Source organism: Carassius carassius, chromosome 6 (genome assembly GCF_963082965.1).
Source record: "Carassius carassius chromosome 6, fCarCar2.1, whole genome shotgun sequence".
Lineage (NCBI taxonomy): Eukaryota > Metazoa > Chordata > Actinopteri > Cypriniformes > Cyprinidae > Carassius > Carassius carassius.
This window is the reverse complement of record NC_081760.1, coordinates 24,981,034-24,995,748: the sequence shown is the minus strand read 5'-3', so window position 1 is coordinate 24,995,748 and position 14,715 is coordinate 24,981,034. Positions and strand designations below refer to the sequence as shown.

Genomic DNA, 14,715 nt, shown 5'->3' with positions numbered 1-14,715 from the left:
TGCTTACTCTCATCTCCTGTGGTGAACTCAAACTCTGGGCTGTAACTGCTGTAGCCAGCGAGGGTACGGGCGCGCACATGGAACACATAAACCGTGGAGGGATTTAGCCCTGTCACTATCACGCTTGGAGACTTTGTACGTGTAGAGGAGTAGCTTAACTGTTCCTGTTCCTGAACATAAAGATAGAAAGAAAACAAGCTTTTTTCATTTAGCATACTGTTCATTATGTAACTGATGTTTTCATATATATATATATATATATATATATATATATATATATATATATATATATATATATATATATATATATATATATATATATAATTTTTACTATTTATTATTTTATTTGTACAGTTACAATTGCTGTGTAAATGCACTTAAGTCACTTCTGAGCAGCAGTCAGTGTAAAGACACCTAATTGTGACTTTAGGACACTTTACTTTGCAGTGTAATTTTATCATCTGAGAAAGAAGCTGGTAAATTACCTTTTCATAATATTTTATCTCATAATCCAGGATGGCAGCATGTGGTTGCTCAGTTTCCTGCCAGGAGAGGGCAATACTAGTTTGAGATGCCCAGTCTTTTCTCACCACGCCAACCAGAGATGGACCTGAAAGGCATAAATAATTAGTTAGTGTTGGTGGAAAGTTTTATTTTGAAGTAACCGGGCTTTCCATATGCGATATTGGCTGGAGAGCCACAGTCCTGCAGAGTTTCATTCCAACCTTAATCAAACACATCTGAACATGCTAATCAATGTCTAAGGGTTACTAGAACGCTACAGACAGGTGAGTTTTTATCAAGGTTGGAGAAAAACACTGGTCACCCTTTGTCTAAGCTTTTCTCCACAGGTCCCTTTTCTGCCATCTAGTGATGATAAACAGCACATACTAAGCCATTGTCCCCCAACACACCGGTTCTATAATGGGTCCTTTTACAATATGATACTTAAAAATAAACTTTAAAATGCTTGGGTGTTTCACATAAGAGAACAATTCATCATATACTCTCTCCAATTATTCTTTCCTTTTTCTAATAGTTTATTTTTTATCTTCTTTTTATTCTTAATTCTTATCTCTTATTGCACGTAACTATCTCTAGTTGCACTTAAGGATATTTGTATGTTGTTCTGATTTTTAAAATGTATTACATTTTTTTTTATCTTAATTATTAAATCACATATTGATACAGTTACTTTATGCAGTTTTTCAGCTGAAAAAAGAAAGCTTTGCACATCATAACACATGTGCTGGCAAAAGCAAAGTTTCCATTTGAGTGAAAGTTTTTTTTTTTTTTTATTATAGATATTTTTTTTTTTACCACACGATTGGTTTTAAAATCTTAAACATCACTGTAATTAGCCAGCTCTGCTTATGCTTTGTGAAGATAGTGTGCTCAATCATGGCTCAGTCAGGTGGAAGAATCCAAGAAAAACACAAGGCAAATCCATTAAGGTTTTGCATCTGAGACCATTTATAATTAGTACAATTTGAGAAAATTATAAGCCTCTGCGCTTAAGATGACGTTACATGTACATGCACACATAAACATGCTCAAACAATCATATATACCACAAAAATAATAATAATAAAAAAAAAAATTAAAAACTGTTTACTGCTTCTTTCTAATACTGTACACTTCAAGAAACCATTTCACACCCCCCCCCCCACACACACCCTTTCACCTCAGCGACTGAAATGCCGCCCACAGGTAGGTGGAGTCGATCTCTAACTGAATCATTGAGCAGATTAAAGTAGTGGGTGAACGGCATTATCCTGACTGATTGAATTTCTCCCAGGTAAATATTCACTCTGGATATTAATCAATCTCTCACTGTTAAAACAGATGGGAAAATATAAGGCATAGACATAGAACGGAAGGCTTTTAGGTATAGAAAGTTGCAGAGAGCAGCATTCAGTGATGTGCAGTACTGGGCGGCACTGCCTGAGGTCCTCTGGGATATCAGCGAAAGTGATTTGGATAGAAAATCTGAGAAAAAGACATTGGTTTTGCTAAGGTTACCACCTGTGACACAATCTCTTTCTCTGTCAGTCTTTCTCAGTAACCACAAGGGCTTTATCTAAATGTGTGATGCTGTCTATCTTCCATCTACTATGTCTCTGCAAATTTGCTGTGTGGAGATATACTGGAACGGTGTTTGATGAGACCCCCATGTTGTTTGTCTGACTTGACTCAACACGGCGGGAGATGCTACACATTGAATCTCTCTCATGAGAGGCAGCTCATCTTTTATTGAGAGAGGACGGCCCATACAGCTCGTGACATCTGACTAATTTAGACGTGCGTGAGGAGGAGACTCACAGGTTTGCACAGAAATATTGAAGAAAGTGAGTGCAAAGAACAGGCAGCACCTTAATAAATGATGAAGCCTTATCATGTTGCTATTTACAGAGGTTGAGATTGATTTCAGAATGAAACTTTACACAGGAACACAGAGGGCAAAAAAGTTTTCTGATTCTGTGAATGCCTGACCTTAGCTCGAGTTGTCAGCCAGTGAAACGACAGGAGACTGAACTTGGTTGGATAAACAAAATGATATTATGATTTAAAACAGACCCAGTGAGGAAGCGCAGAGAGTCTTAAATCTTTAATGACAAATTGTATAATCAGTCAGAAATTATTCTAAAACACATGCACTTCCATTCAAAAATCTTGGGTCAGTAAGATTATTATTATTATTTTTTTAAATTATTTTATTTAATACTTTTATTCATTAAGGAAACTTTAAATTGATTAAAAGTGACAGCAAAGGCACTTATAAAAAAAAATTCCCTACTTTAAAATGAATGCTGTTCTTCTGAACATTCTATTCATGAAAGATTCCTGAAAAAAAGAATGCTCAAAGATTCCTGAAGATTATGAAACTATTTTGAACACTGTAATCAAAATTACAACCCGAATTCCGGAAAAGTTGGGACGTTTTTTAAATTTTAATAAAATGAAAACTAAAGGAATTTCAAATCACATGAGCCAATATTGTATTCACAATAGAACATAGATAACGTAGCAAATGTTTAAACTGAGAAATATTACACTTTTATCCACTTAATTAGCTCATTTTAAAATTTAGTGCCTGCTACAGGTCTCAAAAAGTTGGCACGGGGGCAACAAATGGCTAAAAAAGCAAGCAGTTTTGAAAAAATTCAGCTGGGAGAACATCTAGTGATTAATTAAGTTAATTGATATCAGGTCTGTAACATGATTAGCTATAAAAGCTTTGTCTTAGAGAAGCAGAGTCTCTCAGAAGTAAAGATGGGCAGAGGCTCTCCAATCTGTGAAAGACTGCGTAAAAAAATTGTGGAAAACTTTAAAAACAATGTTCCTCAACGTCAAATTGCAAAGGCTTTGCAAATCTCATCATCTACAGTGCATAACATCATCAAAAGATTCAGAGAAACTGGAGAAATCTCTGTGCGTAAGGGACAAGGCCGGAGACCTTTATTGGATGCCCGTGGTCTTCGGGCTCTCAGACGACACTGCATTACTCATCGGCATGATTGTGTCAATGACATTACTAAATGGGCCCAGGAATACTTTCAGAAACCACTGTCGGTAAACACAATCCGCGGTGCCATCAGCAGATGCCAACTAAAGCTCTATCATGCAAAAAGGAAGCCATATGTGAACATGGTCCAGAAGCGCCGTCGTGTCCTGTGGGCCAAGGCTCATTTAAAATGGACTATTTCAAAGTGGAATAGTGTTTTATGGTCAGACGAGTCCAAATTTGACATTCTTGTTGGAAATCACGGACGCCGTGTCCTCTGGGCTAAAGAGGAGGGAGACCTTCCAGCATGTTATCAGCGTTCAGTTCAAAAGCCAGCATCTCTGATGGTATGGGGGTGCATAAGTGCATACGGTATGGGCAGCTTGGATGTTTTGGAAGGCTCTGTGAATGCTGAAAGGTATATAAAGGTTTTAGAGCAACATATGCTTCCCTCCAAACAACGTCTATTTCAGGGAAGGCCTTGTTTATTTCAGCAGGACAATGCAAAACCAGATACTGCAGCTATAACAACAGCATGGCTTCGTCGTAGAAGAGTCCGGGTGCTAACCTGGCCTGCCTGCAGTCCAGATCTTTCACCTATAGAGAACATTTGGCGCATCATTAAACGAAAAATACGTCAAAGACGACCATGAACTCTTCAGCAGCTGGAAATCTATATAAGGCAAGAATGGGACCAAATTCCAACAGCAAAACTCCAGCAACTCATAGCCTCAATGCCCAGACATCTTCAAACTGTTTTGAAAAGAAAAGGAGATGCTACACCATGGTAAACATGCCCCGTCCCAACTATTTTGAGACCTGTAGCAGAAATCAAAATTGAAATGAGCTCATTTTGTGCATAAAATTGTAAACTTTCTCAGTTTAAACATTTGCTATGTTATCTATGTTCTATTGTGAATAAAATATTGGCTCATGTGATTTGAAAGTCTTTTAGTTTTCATTTTATTAAAATTTAAAAAACGTCCCAACTTTTCCGGAATTCGGGTTGTATAATCAGAAATGTTTATTGAGCAGCAAATCTGCATATTAGAATTCTAATATGATTTCTGAGGCATCATGTGACACTGATGACTAGACTAATGACTGCTGAAAATTTGCATCACAGGAATAAATTATATATATATATATATATATATATATATATATATATATATATATATATATATATATATATAAATAAATATATATAATTATTATCATCATTATTAGTTATCAAATAAATGCAGCCTTGAGAATAAAAGAATTTGCATGGAAACCATTAATATAAATAAATGTATTCGATGCTCCAAAATGTATGTATTACTGTAATTTATGTACCGTAATGTATGCAGTTCAAAAAGACAAATTTGTTGCAGTACATTTTGTTTTTCAACATGACCACATTTAGTTTACGTAATTCAGCTTAACTTTGGGTTATTTTGTTACTTTTTATTGAAAATGAATAAATGAAACTAGAGGTTAATATCTTGGCAACTTTCAAGCTTACTGCTAGGCCATGATTCTAAAGTACTCAGAAAGCTATGATGACGTTTCTGACAAAAACATGAGCATTGCATTTGTTTCCTTCTAACACATTACACACAGAATTGTTAATCCGCCTGTGCAGTGTGCTGAATTGCCATAACAAGCCTTAGATGGTAATTAGCCTAAAGCACCAACGATCTTGCGAGAAGAAACGGAATGGAGAAACTGCTAACACAAACACATCCAAACATATAAATTCAAAAAGAAAAAAAAAACGAGGCACTTAATGTACAGTCATTATGCAGAGCTGACCTGCATTTTTATTTTAATTAGCTGTCCTGCTCCGCTTAAGAGGATTTTCCATTGACTCCTACCAATAATTTTTTTTTTCTCTCTTGTAGAGAGTTTAGCAAAAATGACTCTCAGAGGAAATGTGGCACACTTTAATAAAACAGGCACATAAAAAATGCACATGCTTGTGATCACACATAGTGAACACGCAAAACAAGTTCTTGTTTTGGCTCTAGAGGAGGCATGCAAATGGAAACTGTCCTTGCATCTAGATTTCTTGCATCTTAGATACGTGAGAGGAAGCGAAGGATAAAGAGAGCTTCTTTAATGCACATTTTCCTTCTATTTCCCACTGCTTGACAGATTTCACTCCCCCCGCCCCATCCTAGATTTATATACAAGATTAAAAAGAAAATGCTTCCCTATAGCTCTTATAATCTTCTCCTCTAAGTGTATCTCATCCTGTTACAATAAGTGAACACACTCTTCTGAGAGTGCTGAACCTGAGCTCACCACAGCTATGCATTAGAAATGTTTAGGTGGAGCTGTGGCATAGCGGTTAGCACAAATGGGAGACGTAGGTTTAATTCCAATCAATTAAGCATTTTTTAATAAGTATATATGGAATAAAAATGGAACAAATTAATCATGCACAATGATCCATGTATAAATTCCATAATAAGAAATTTTACTACCATCAGAGCAATTAAAGCTTAAAGCAACCTATTACCTTAATGTGCACAGTCAGCGGACCACCTCACACAACCACTTTTACTGAGAGCATTTTGGGATTATATAAACAGTGGGGAAAGGAGTTTCTCACTGGAGGAAGCAATGTCATGGAGAGAGACATTAATCGATTGAGTCGAGTGGATTACATGTAGATTATTGTGATGTTTTTATCAGCTGTTTGGAGTTTCATTTTGATGGCACCCATTCACTGCAGAGGATCCATTGGTGAGCAAGTGATGCAATGAATTTCTCCAAATCTATTCTGATTAAGAAACAAACTTGTAGGGGGTGAGTATATTGTCAGCGGATTTTAATCAGGTTTTACAGTGTAAGACAAAATCTAAACATGTCAAACGTGTGCTTTGTATTTTAAACAGATGTTTGATCTGTCTGGCAGTGAATGGGTTTACCAGGTGCATTGAGAGATCCAACACATAGTTTAACAAGGCCATGTTTGATTTGTTCTCAGCAATGAAAACAACTCCAATTCAAATTCAGAGAAGAATAATGAGAGACGATCGAGTATTTGTCTAAACACACTTAAAAATCATCCACCGCCAGATACACATGTGAGTCTTTCAGAGGTTCACAAACAGCAGCAATTAACTGGAGAATAAAGCAGCTGCAGTAAATATGCAGTCGATATGGCAGAATTTACAAAGAGCACAGGCGGATACATGTAATTACATATGCATGTGAGATGTGCACACGCTTATTCATTCTTTTATGACTGTGTGTATGGATGCATGGGTCGTTATATGTTTATTGAGTGTGTAAGGGGAGTATAAGAGTCTGTGCATGTTTGCATGATTTGAGAGTCAGAGCGCCTGTATATGGGCCACTTGGTATTTGTTTCAATTAAACTGGCTTTTTGGCAAACACAGAGAGGCATTAATAAATCGAACACAAACAGTCTGAGCTGAAGGGAGTCGGGTCATCATAATCAATACTAATTCACTCTTTTGTAGTTCAGGGGTTATTAACAAGCTACAGTGAATTAGCGTCCCACCTCCCACTTGCTGTGATGCATTTCAGTACAAATGCAAAATCTGTACGTTTCCCATATTAGTATGACTTGGACAAAATTAAGACGTTGCTGCAGTTGTGTGATGTGCTTAAAAACTGAAGAGCCTATCAAAACATCAGCTCAGTTCAGCTCCTAAGCCAGCTGTAACGAGCAAAAACAAGACGGAAAACACAAGAGAGAGGCTGAACAAAAGTATAAAAAAACAGTAGATTGTTTCTAGGAATAGTAAAAAAGTTGCCTTGAAGTAGGGGAAAAAAAACCTGATGATATTCAACCCCCCCCCCCTCCCTGTCCAACCAGATCTTAGTTACTGCACCTATATGGGCCATTATGTGCCAACACCTGGCCTCAAGGGAAAAATTTGTACGTTGCATAATTTTTCACTTTGAGCCGTTCCCACAGGCAGGAAAAATAAATAGCTAAATAAATAAATAAAATCAGAGAGACACTGAGAGAAAGAGAGAGTGAAGGAAGAGGGTGGTAAAAATCACACAAATAGGCTCTCTAACCCCCCCCCCCCTTCTCTTTATATTGGGTAAAGACAAAACAACAAAGATTAGAAGAAAATTGCAAAAGTGTAAATATGTTCACAAAGCTTGATGTCTAGAGAATAAAGAGAAAGTGAACTGAGGGAAGAAAATAATGACAACAGAAGCAGGGTTGCCGTTAAATACAGAGGAAGCAAAAAAAACGAAGAATCTTTGTATTATCCAGGTGGCACTTCTTTGGCCTGCGTGGATTTATATTGCATTGCAATGTACAACAATAAGAGAAGAAAAGTCCAAACCAGTAAAACATCCATTGGAAAGATCACTGTTTACAGGCTAGATTTATTCTGCTGGCAAGTCTTAGTCCTCCAAGACTTCATAGTTGAAAAAAACCTTACACAACTAAAACTAAAAATAGCTTATGTAGAAGTCCTTCCCTGCATGTATTTATTTAAATGTAAAGTTTCCAATTGGCGGCAACACAGAATCTTTTTCCGATTTTTACACAGTAAACGTGATAATGGAGCAAGAGCGTACAGTGGTGTTATATGTAGCTGAAAACATTATTAATTGTTAACACTTTACCATAAGGTTCAATTTATTAACATTAGTTAATGCTTAATTATGCTCCTGTGAAAAAGAAGTGTGCTTAATTATTTTGAAGGTGCACTTGTAGTTTACTTCCAATATTAAAAGCATAAAGAAAACTATTTGCATTTAATACAATATTAACAAAAAATGTCAGTTAAGTGTTAAAGAGAGTTTAAGTTTTACTTAAGGAGAGTTTAAGTTTTACTTTAAAGTAAATTTTATATTTAAAGCTCTGCCATGAGCTTTAAGCTTGACGTCCACTAGTCGCTGGTCCTTTAGAGGGCGCAACAGGATAAGAAATATTTGAAGGACTTTTCAGTTTCCTAACAGTTAAAATAGCAAATAAATGTATACTCTAAAAGCTCCACAAGACATGTGTGATTATATTACTGGATGCTCGAAATTGAACGGCTTGTTGTTCAGGTAAATTAATCACTGTTCTAATTTAATGCACTACTGCACTGTAACACACACGCATAGGCTACAGACAGTAGCTTGTACGTCATATGCAGATCGTGCGCACAGAATCAATCAGCACGGAAATGTATAGTCAACACTGTTCTTGTCACGATCGGTGTTACAGAAAACACAGGAGAAGGAACCAATCACAGGTAAGTCATTTATTAAAGGGTAATCCAAAAGGGGTAAACAGTCCAGGCCGGGTCAAAACCAGAATATCCAAATCCAAACATAAACAAGACACAAAGGCAAGGCAAGGCAAGGCAAGGCAAGGCAAGGCAAGGCAAGGCAAGGCAAGGCAAGGCAAGGCAAGGCAAGGCAAGGCGACGGACATGAATAAACTTTCAACATTAAACAAGGACTCCGTCACACAGACTCAGACAGACCAGGTATAAATACACAGAAGGATAATGAGGGAACAGGAGACAGGTGGGGAACAATCAATTACTAACAAGGAGGAAGGTGACCAAATAAGGGAACAGGAAGTGATAAGGTGACAGACACCGTGAGAAAGGGGGACATCTAGTGAAAACCCAGGGACACAACCCAGACACTGTGACAGTTCTATGATTTCTTAATAAAATAGCCTAGAAACTGAAAAGTTTGAGCTTATATTTCTTAACTAAATCCCACAGCGTCACTACTACTATAGAGACGCTGCCATGTAGAATTAATACACACTTGCAATCGCTCTCACTAATGCATTCATATAAATGTAATCTTTACTGTGCACCTTTATCTATATCTGATTTAGAACGAGCAGAAATCTGTGACAAATAAAACAAATCCAAAAGAACTGATAAAAATGAGCTGTTATAGGAGCAATAGCCATGTGGGCAGCACGGTGTCATATCATAGCTGTGCACAAGGGGTTTGTCACAGCTCCAGACTTAGTTGTTCATTGATGACGTAATTAGTGACTAATCGATTTCGACTCGACTTTCATCACATAAAAGTTGACTTTAAAAAATCAGAAGTCGTTCAAACCATATGCTGTAAATAAGTGCACTTATTTTGATATGTGTTGACTGTTGCGGTTATTCAGCGTTTTTGAGTTGTATCTAGGGCTATTATGTTGAAATTATTCATGGGATTTTAGTTTGCGTTCTCTCTCTTTCTGTGTCTTCTTCCTGTAAATCTGTTCCCTTAGATACTTGTGATTATCTCCCTGCATTGTTTTGCTTCTGGATTTCCCTGTGTATACAGTATAGCCCTTTGTTTCCTGAATTCTTTGTCAGGCCTTGTTTAAATATGTTTTGTTACACTATTCTCTTATTTTGCTGCGGTGTTTTCTTCCTTTTCAGTTTAATAAACAATTCATCACAATCTGTGACACTAAAAGGATAAATGAACACTGCAAGCCTTAATGCATAGAGATGTCACCATGATACTTACATCTCATTGTCCCTCCACTGACTTCTTTAGAAGCTATCATCCATATTAAAAGAATGACCAAAGAACTACTGATTTCTCTTTGAAGTGACTCCCATCCATGCAGAATTGCGATGAATGATGGTCTAAAGTGACGTTAAGTTCGCACTAATTCTGATATGACTTCAGATTCAAATTACAAAATATTGGACCAGCATCTGATTTAGAACTGAACTACAAAGTGGCCAAAATCAGAACTGAAAATATCAGATTCTCTGTGGTTTGTCCTAGTCACACTCTGATCAGGGAAAATAAAGAAAGAAAGAAATCACATACAGTATGTGCAAAAAATTTCCCTGCAGTCATAACCTAACAATGTGCAAACAAAGTGCTTGATTTAAACTTTAACTGTAGTGTATCATTTTAAGTAGTTTATATTATTTTAAATGCACTGAATTGCAAATGTATCACTACAAATATGTAGTTACAAATATATTTAAATACAATAATAATGACAGTAATGACAAATGCTGTAAAAGTATTGCTCATCATTACATTAACTTGCATCTAACTAAAGTTAACAGAATTGTGCTGCAAAATGTTGCTAAGTAATAAAATAAGGAAAGAATATTTAATATTTAATAAGCAAACAAACACACAAGGAGCAGAAGGTTTGCAGAATTTTATGAATGACAGGTGTTCCAGTTTTGCAGTTTTACAGTGCAGTTGTCAGTGTAGTTCCGTGTGGGCCTGCTCATGGGAAATCACACCGAAATACAAAAACATCTGAATATGCCCAAACGGAGCAGGCCGGTTTTACATTTTGACAGACCAGAATCAGAAAGACAAAATCATTATGACGTCTGACAGGACTAATCTGGGCTTTATTAAGTCCATAATTGCATATTAACATGCCAGTGATATCAGTTGGCTAGCAAATAAATCTTCAGAGAAAGAGAAGACAGATGGCACCAAAATTGCAACAGTTCTAGCGTCTTTTTTCTCCAATTCATTGACAATGCCCAGCACATATACATTAGCATTCCAACATTCAAACAATATGTGTGCAATCACCGTCAGCTTGCCACTCACTTGCAAAGACACAGTGAAGTTAATTCTCAAATGCCCTTCAGGGGAGAAAGAAAGCTCTGCTCAGTCTCCAGTGCTTTCAGGTTTGCCATGGGGGTCAGAAGTCTAGATGTCTGTCTCTGTGTTCAATGGCACACAGTCTGTCAAAACGGAGACAGTCACCCTAGTCTTTCCCCTTTCCCTCTTTCCTTGTATCTCTCAATCTCTCTGTCTTTCCTTAGGGGACAGTGAAATGTCAGTGTGTGTCTTTGCCCCTACTTGGCTCAATAAGGGCTATGGACATTTTGGTCACAGATACATTCTCACACTCTCTCCATCATTTTCAATTATTGCTGGTCAAATTTTCTGATTTTCTTAATCATGTTTTGAACACACCTGATTAACCTCTCACATGTGTGTGTAACGGAGACCAGCTGGTAAGAGCTGTGAGTAAACCTCACTCCCTTGATCTCAAGAGGTATGTTAGAGGCTGTGGTCTTTAGCGTCCTTGTTAGCATACTTGCCTCCCATGCTGGAAACGTCGGTTTGAATCCTACTCCTACTTGGAGTAGGTTGAGTGAAGCCAGAGGGGTTACATGCATGGTCTTTTAAGGTTCACTTCAGCAATAGTTTTTTTTTTCAGCACATGGGTACTATAATCATCACAGACACACGTGATTACATTTGCAGAAATGCAAGATTTCTTTTCGAATCTCCAAAGATTTGTTAAAATAAATTAATCGAGACCCATAAAAATTAATAAAAAATGCGTGCCCTGATCTGTTTGCTCTGCACCAGTGGAAACGTACTGCTTGTAATGTTTTTACAAAATATTTACTGTTAATAGTCTACTGGTGCTATACTTAAATATAAATTGCTTTGACTTGTTCAGTGTGTACTTTCTGGCTAAGAACTGTTTAGCATTTTTCTTATGCTATATTATTTATGAACATATAGGATATGTTTTGGACAAGTTTGTATAATATTTGCCTTCAAATTTCATTCATCTTTTCTGCAAAGACATTTAACAAGTCTTTTGTATTACATTTACACCATGTTGACCCTTTTATGTGTGGTGCACTTTAAACAGAACATTATTTATTAGTGCTAGTTTGCAAGTTTTTATTTGCAAGTTTTTCATAGGTTTTAAACTTTAATAGAATGTTACTTAAATCAGGCTATACTTAAATTTTTAAACTGACTAGTTAAATGTTAAAATAACTGAAACTGAATCTTGAATTGGTCAAATATTTCAAAAAAATTAGATTTAGTTTTTTGCCATATCCCCCCCCCCACTTTAATCAATTATGAAACTTGTATAACTGATGAATGCGCACACACACACATACAGGTTGTCACATGGGAGGTGCTTTGAGCCTCCCAGCTCTGTCTAAAACTGACAATGAAAGGCTCTGTCGAGGCCACTGTGGCTAAAAGCCTCCAAAACACCCAGGGGTGTAATGTTAAATAAATGACAAATGGTTCAGGGATGAGGGTCTTCGTCAGTACTCAGGGGCAGAATGTCTGAATGAGGACAGCTTGAGGAGGTAGTGTAAAGATCACAGCATTAAAAAATCTAAATGACTATGGATCTAAATAAAGTAACTTAACGTATGAGAGTCTGCTGTCAATTGCCAGCATGCAAAATGAAAAAAAGTGTCAGTTATGCTTTTTATTTTCTCTTTTCTTTATTAAAATTTTGTATGTTTGGAATGTTGTGTATGGAATTACAATATCCAGAGATTATGCCTGGCTGATGAATTTTTAAAATGAGATTTGGCTACCTAGTTCAATATCTCAGAATGCCATTTTATTAGTGTGGCTCTTATTGGTGACATACAAAGCGTGAATAATTTAAGATTTTTACACATTTCTCATATGAGAAAAGCATTTTATTGAATAACCTCTATATTTCAGTGCAACAGACATAAAAAAAAAAAAAAATATATATATATATATATACTTTATTTTCCAGACTATAAGTCGCACTTTTTTCATAGTTTGTCTAGTCCTGCGACTTATAGTCAGGTGCGACTTATTTATCAAAATTAATTTAACATGGACCGAGAGAAATGAACCAAGAGAAAACATTACCGTCTATAGCCGCGAGAGGGCGCTCTATGCTGCTCAGTGCTCCTGTAGTCTACACTGAAAACATAGAGCGCCCTCTCGCGGCTGTTGACCGTAATGTTTTTTCTTGGTTCTTGGTTCTAAATAAATGCGACTTATAGTCCAGTGCAATTTATATTTTTCCTCATCATGACATATTTTTGGACTGATGCGACTTATACTTAGGTGCGACTTATAGTCCGAAATATACGTTGTGTATATATATATATATATATATATATATATATATATATATATATATATATATATATATATATATATATATATATATATATATATATATATATATATCAGAGCATCTGAGAGCGGGAAAAAATAACAGATGCTGCCTGGAATTGATTTGGTCTGAAATTCTACAGATAAGTACAGAAAGAGAGAAAATTAGACTATAGATATGGATGGACAATCATACAAAGGCAGCAGAAATATAATTACCTATATTTACAAATTCTTTTTTCACAGAATTATTGCCATATACTGTACATTAACACAGCTATGCTATTAGAATTTGAAACATTTACCATGGTCCCTACATGAAAAACTGGGTGTAAACCATCATGATTTTTCCAAACGTGTATATATATATATATATATATATATAGGCCAAGGGCATAATGTAGAATAAGTAACTGTAAAAGATAGGCAAGTATTAAACATAAATAAATATATAAATAAATAGAAAACAACACACACACACACACACACACACACACACACACACACACACACACACACATATTGCAACTGTGAAAATTGTTTTATATTATTATACAGTTTTGGAATCCCTATTGGGGGGAAAAAAATCTTTCTTAATTCCCAGATGGGTCAGGCTGGTCTGTTGGATGGTTTAAAGGGGTTTTGGGCACTTATCTGCTTGAACATGCTAGGATGCCAGCTTAAACCAGCAAAGAACAGAAAAGCTATAGGCTGATGTAAGGGTTTTTTTTTTAGCAGGAATGGTGTAGGGAAAAGATTATGTAACTACACTGTGGGGAAACAAAACAATAGCACCCCAAGAAGTCAGTGGCAGCATTGGTAAGCTGTTTCAGAGAATGAACCTGTTAAAAACCAGCACTGCTGGCAGAAATGGTTCTAAGTGAACGTGTATGCCGGAGGACTCAGGGGAAATGTGTGTGCGTGCTTGTCTTGTGGGTCTGCCAATGTGTCAGCAAAGTGTGCGATACATGCATGCATATATCAGTGTGTCCAAGCATGTGTTTATGTGTGCGTGCTGTGCAATTGAGAGCTCTGACATTATGCAAGCCCACAAACATTCTGACACCTTGCATTTGACAATTCTATCCAAAGCCTAAAAATAATAAATAAATAAATATACATTTCAGAGTTAGAAACTGCACAACATGTAGCCTCTCAGTCCCTGGAGAAAGATAACATTTACATTTCATATGTCTCACACAAACTCATCCAATCTCCAGGAAAGCCTCAAACACACATTTCTAAAACATGCCATCCACCCACCCATCCAAAAGGAACGGCAGCTCAGAAACCGTGTTCAGCATTAATGTCTGTAGCACTTTCAATTCTCCACTAGTGTTTCTCACACAACA

General features: G+C 36.5%; 1 protein-coding gene across 2 annotated transcripts in view; it reads right to left on the bottom strand.

Annotated features, from left to right (window-relative positions):
- Positions 1–14,715, bottom strand: part of LOC132142525 (ephrin type-A receptor 6-like) — a 147,283-nt gene that overhangs the window by 10,119 nt on the left and 122,449 nt on the right. For both annotated transcript variants that reach the window (XM_059552459.1, XM_059552460.1), the window contains exons 6-7: positions 486–610; positions 8–170 (exon numbers count right to left, since the gene is read on the bottom strand). In XM_059552459.1, the coding sequence (XP_059408442.1) occupies positions 8–170; positions 486–610 (288 nt within the window). The remainder of the gene's footprint in view (positions 1–7; positions 171–485; positions 611–14,715) is intronic.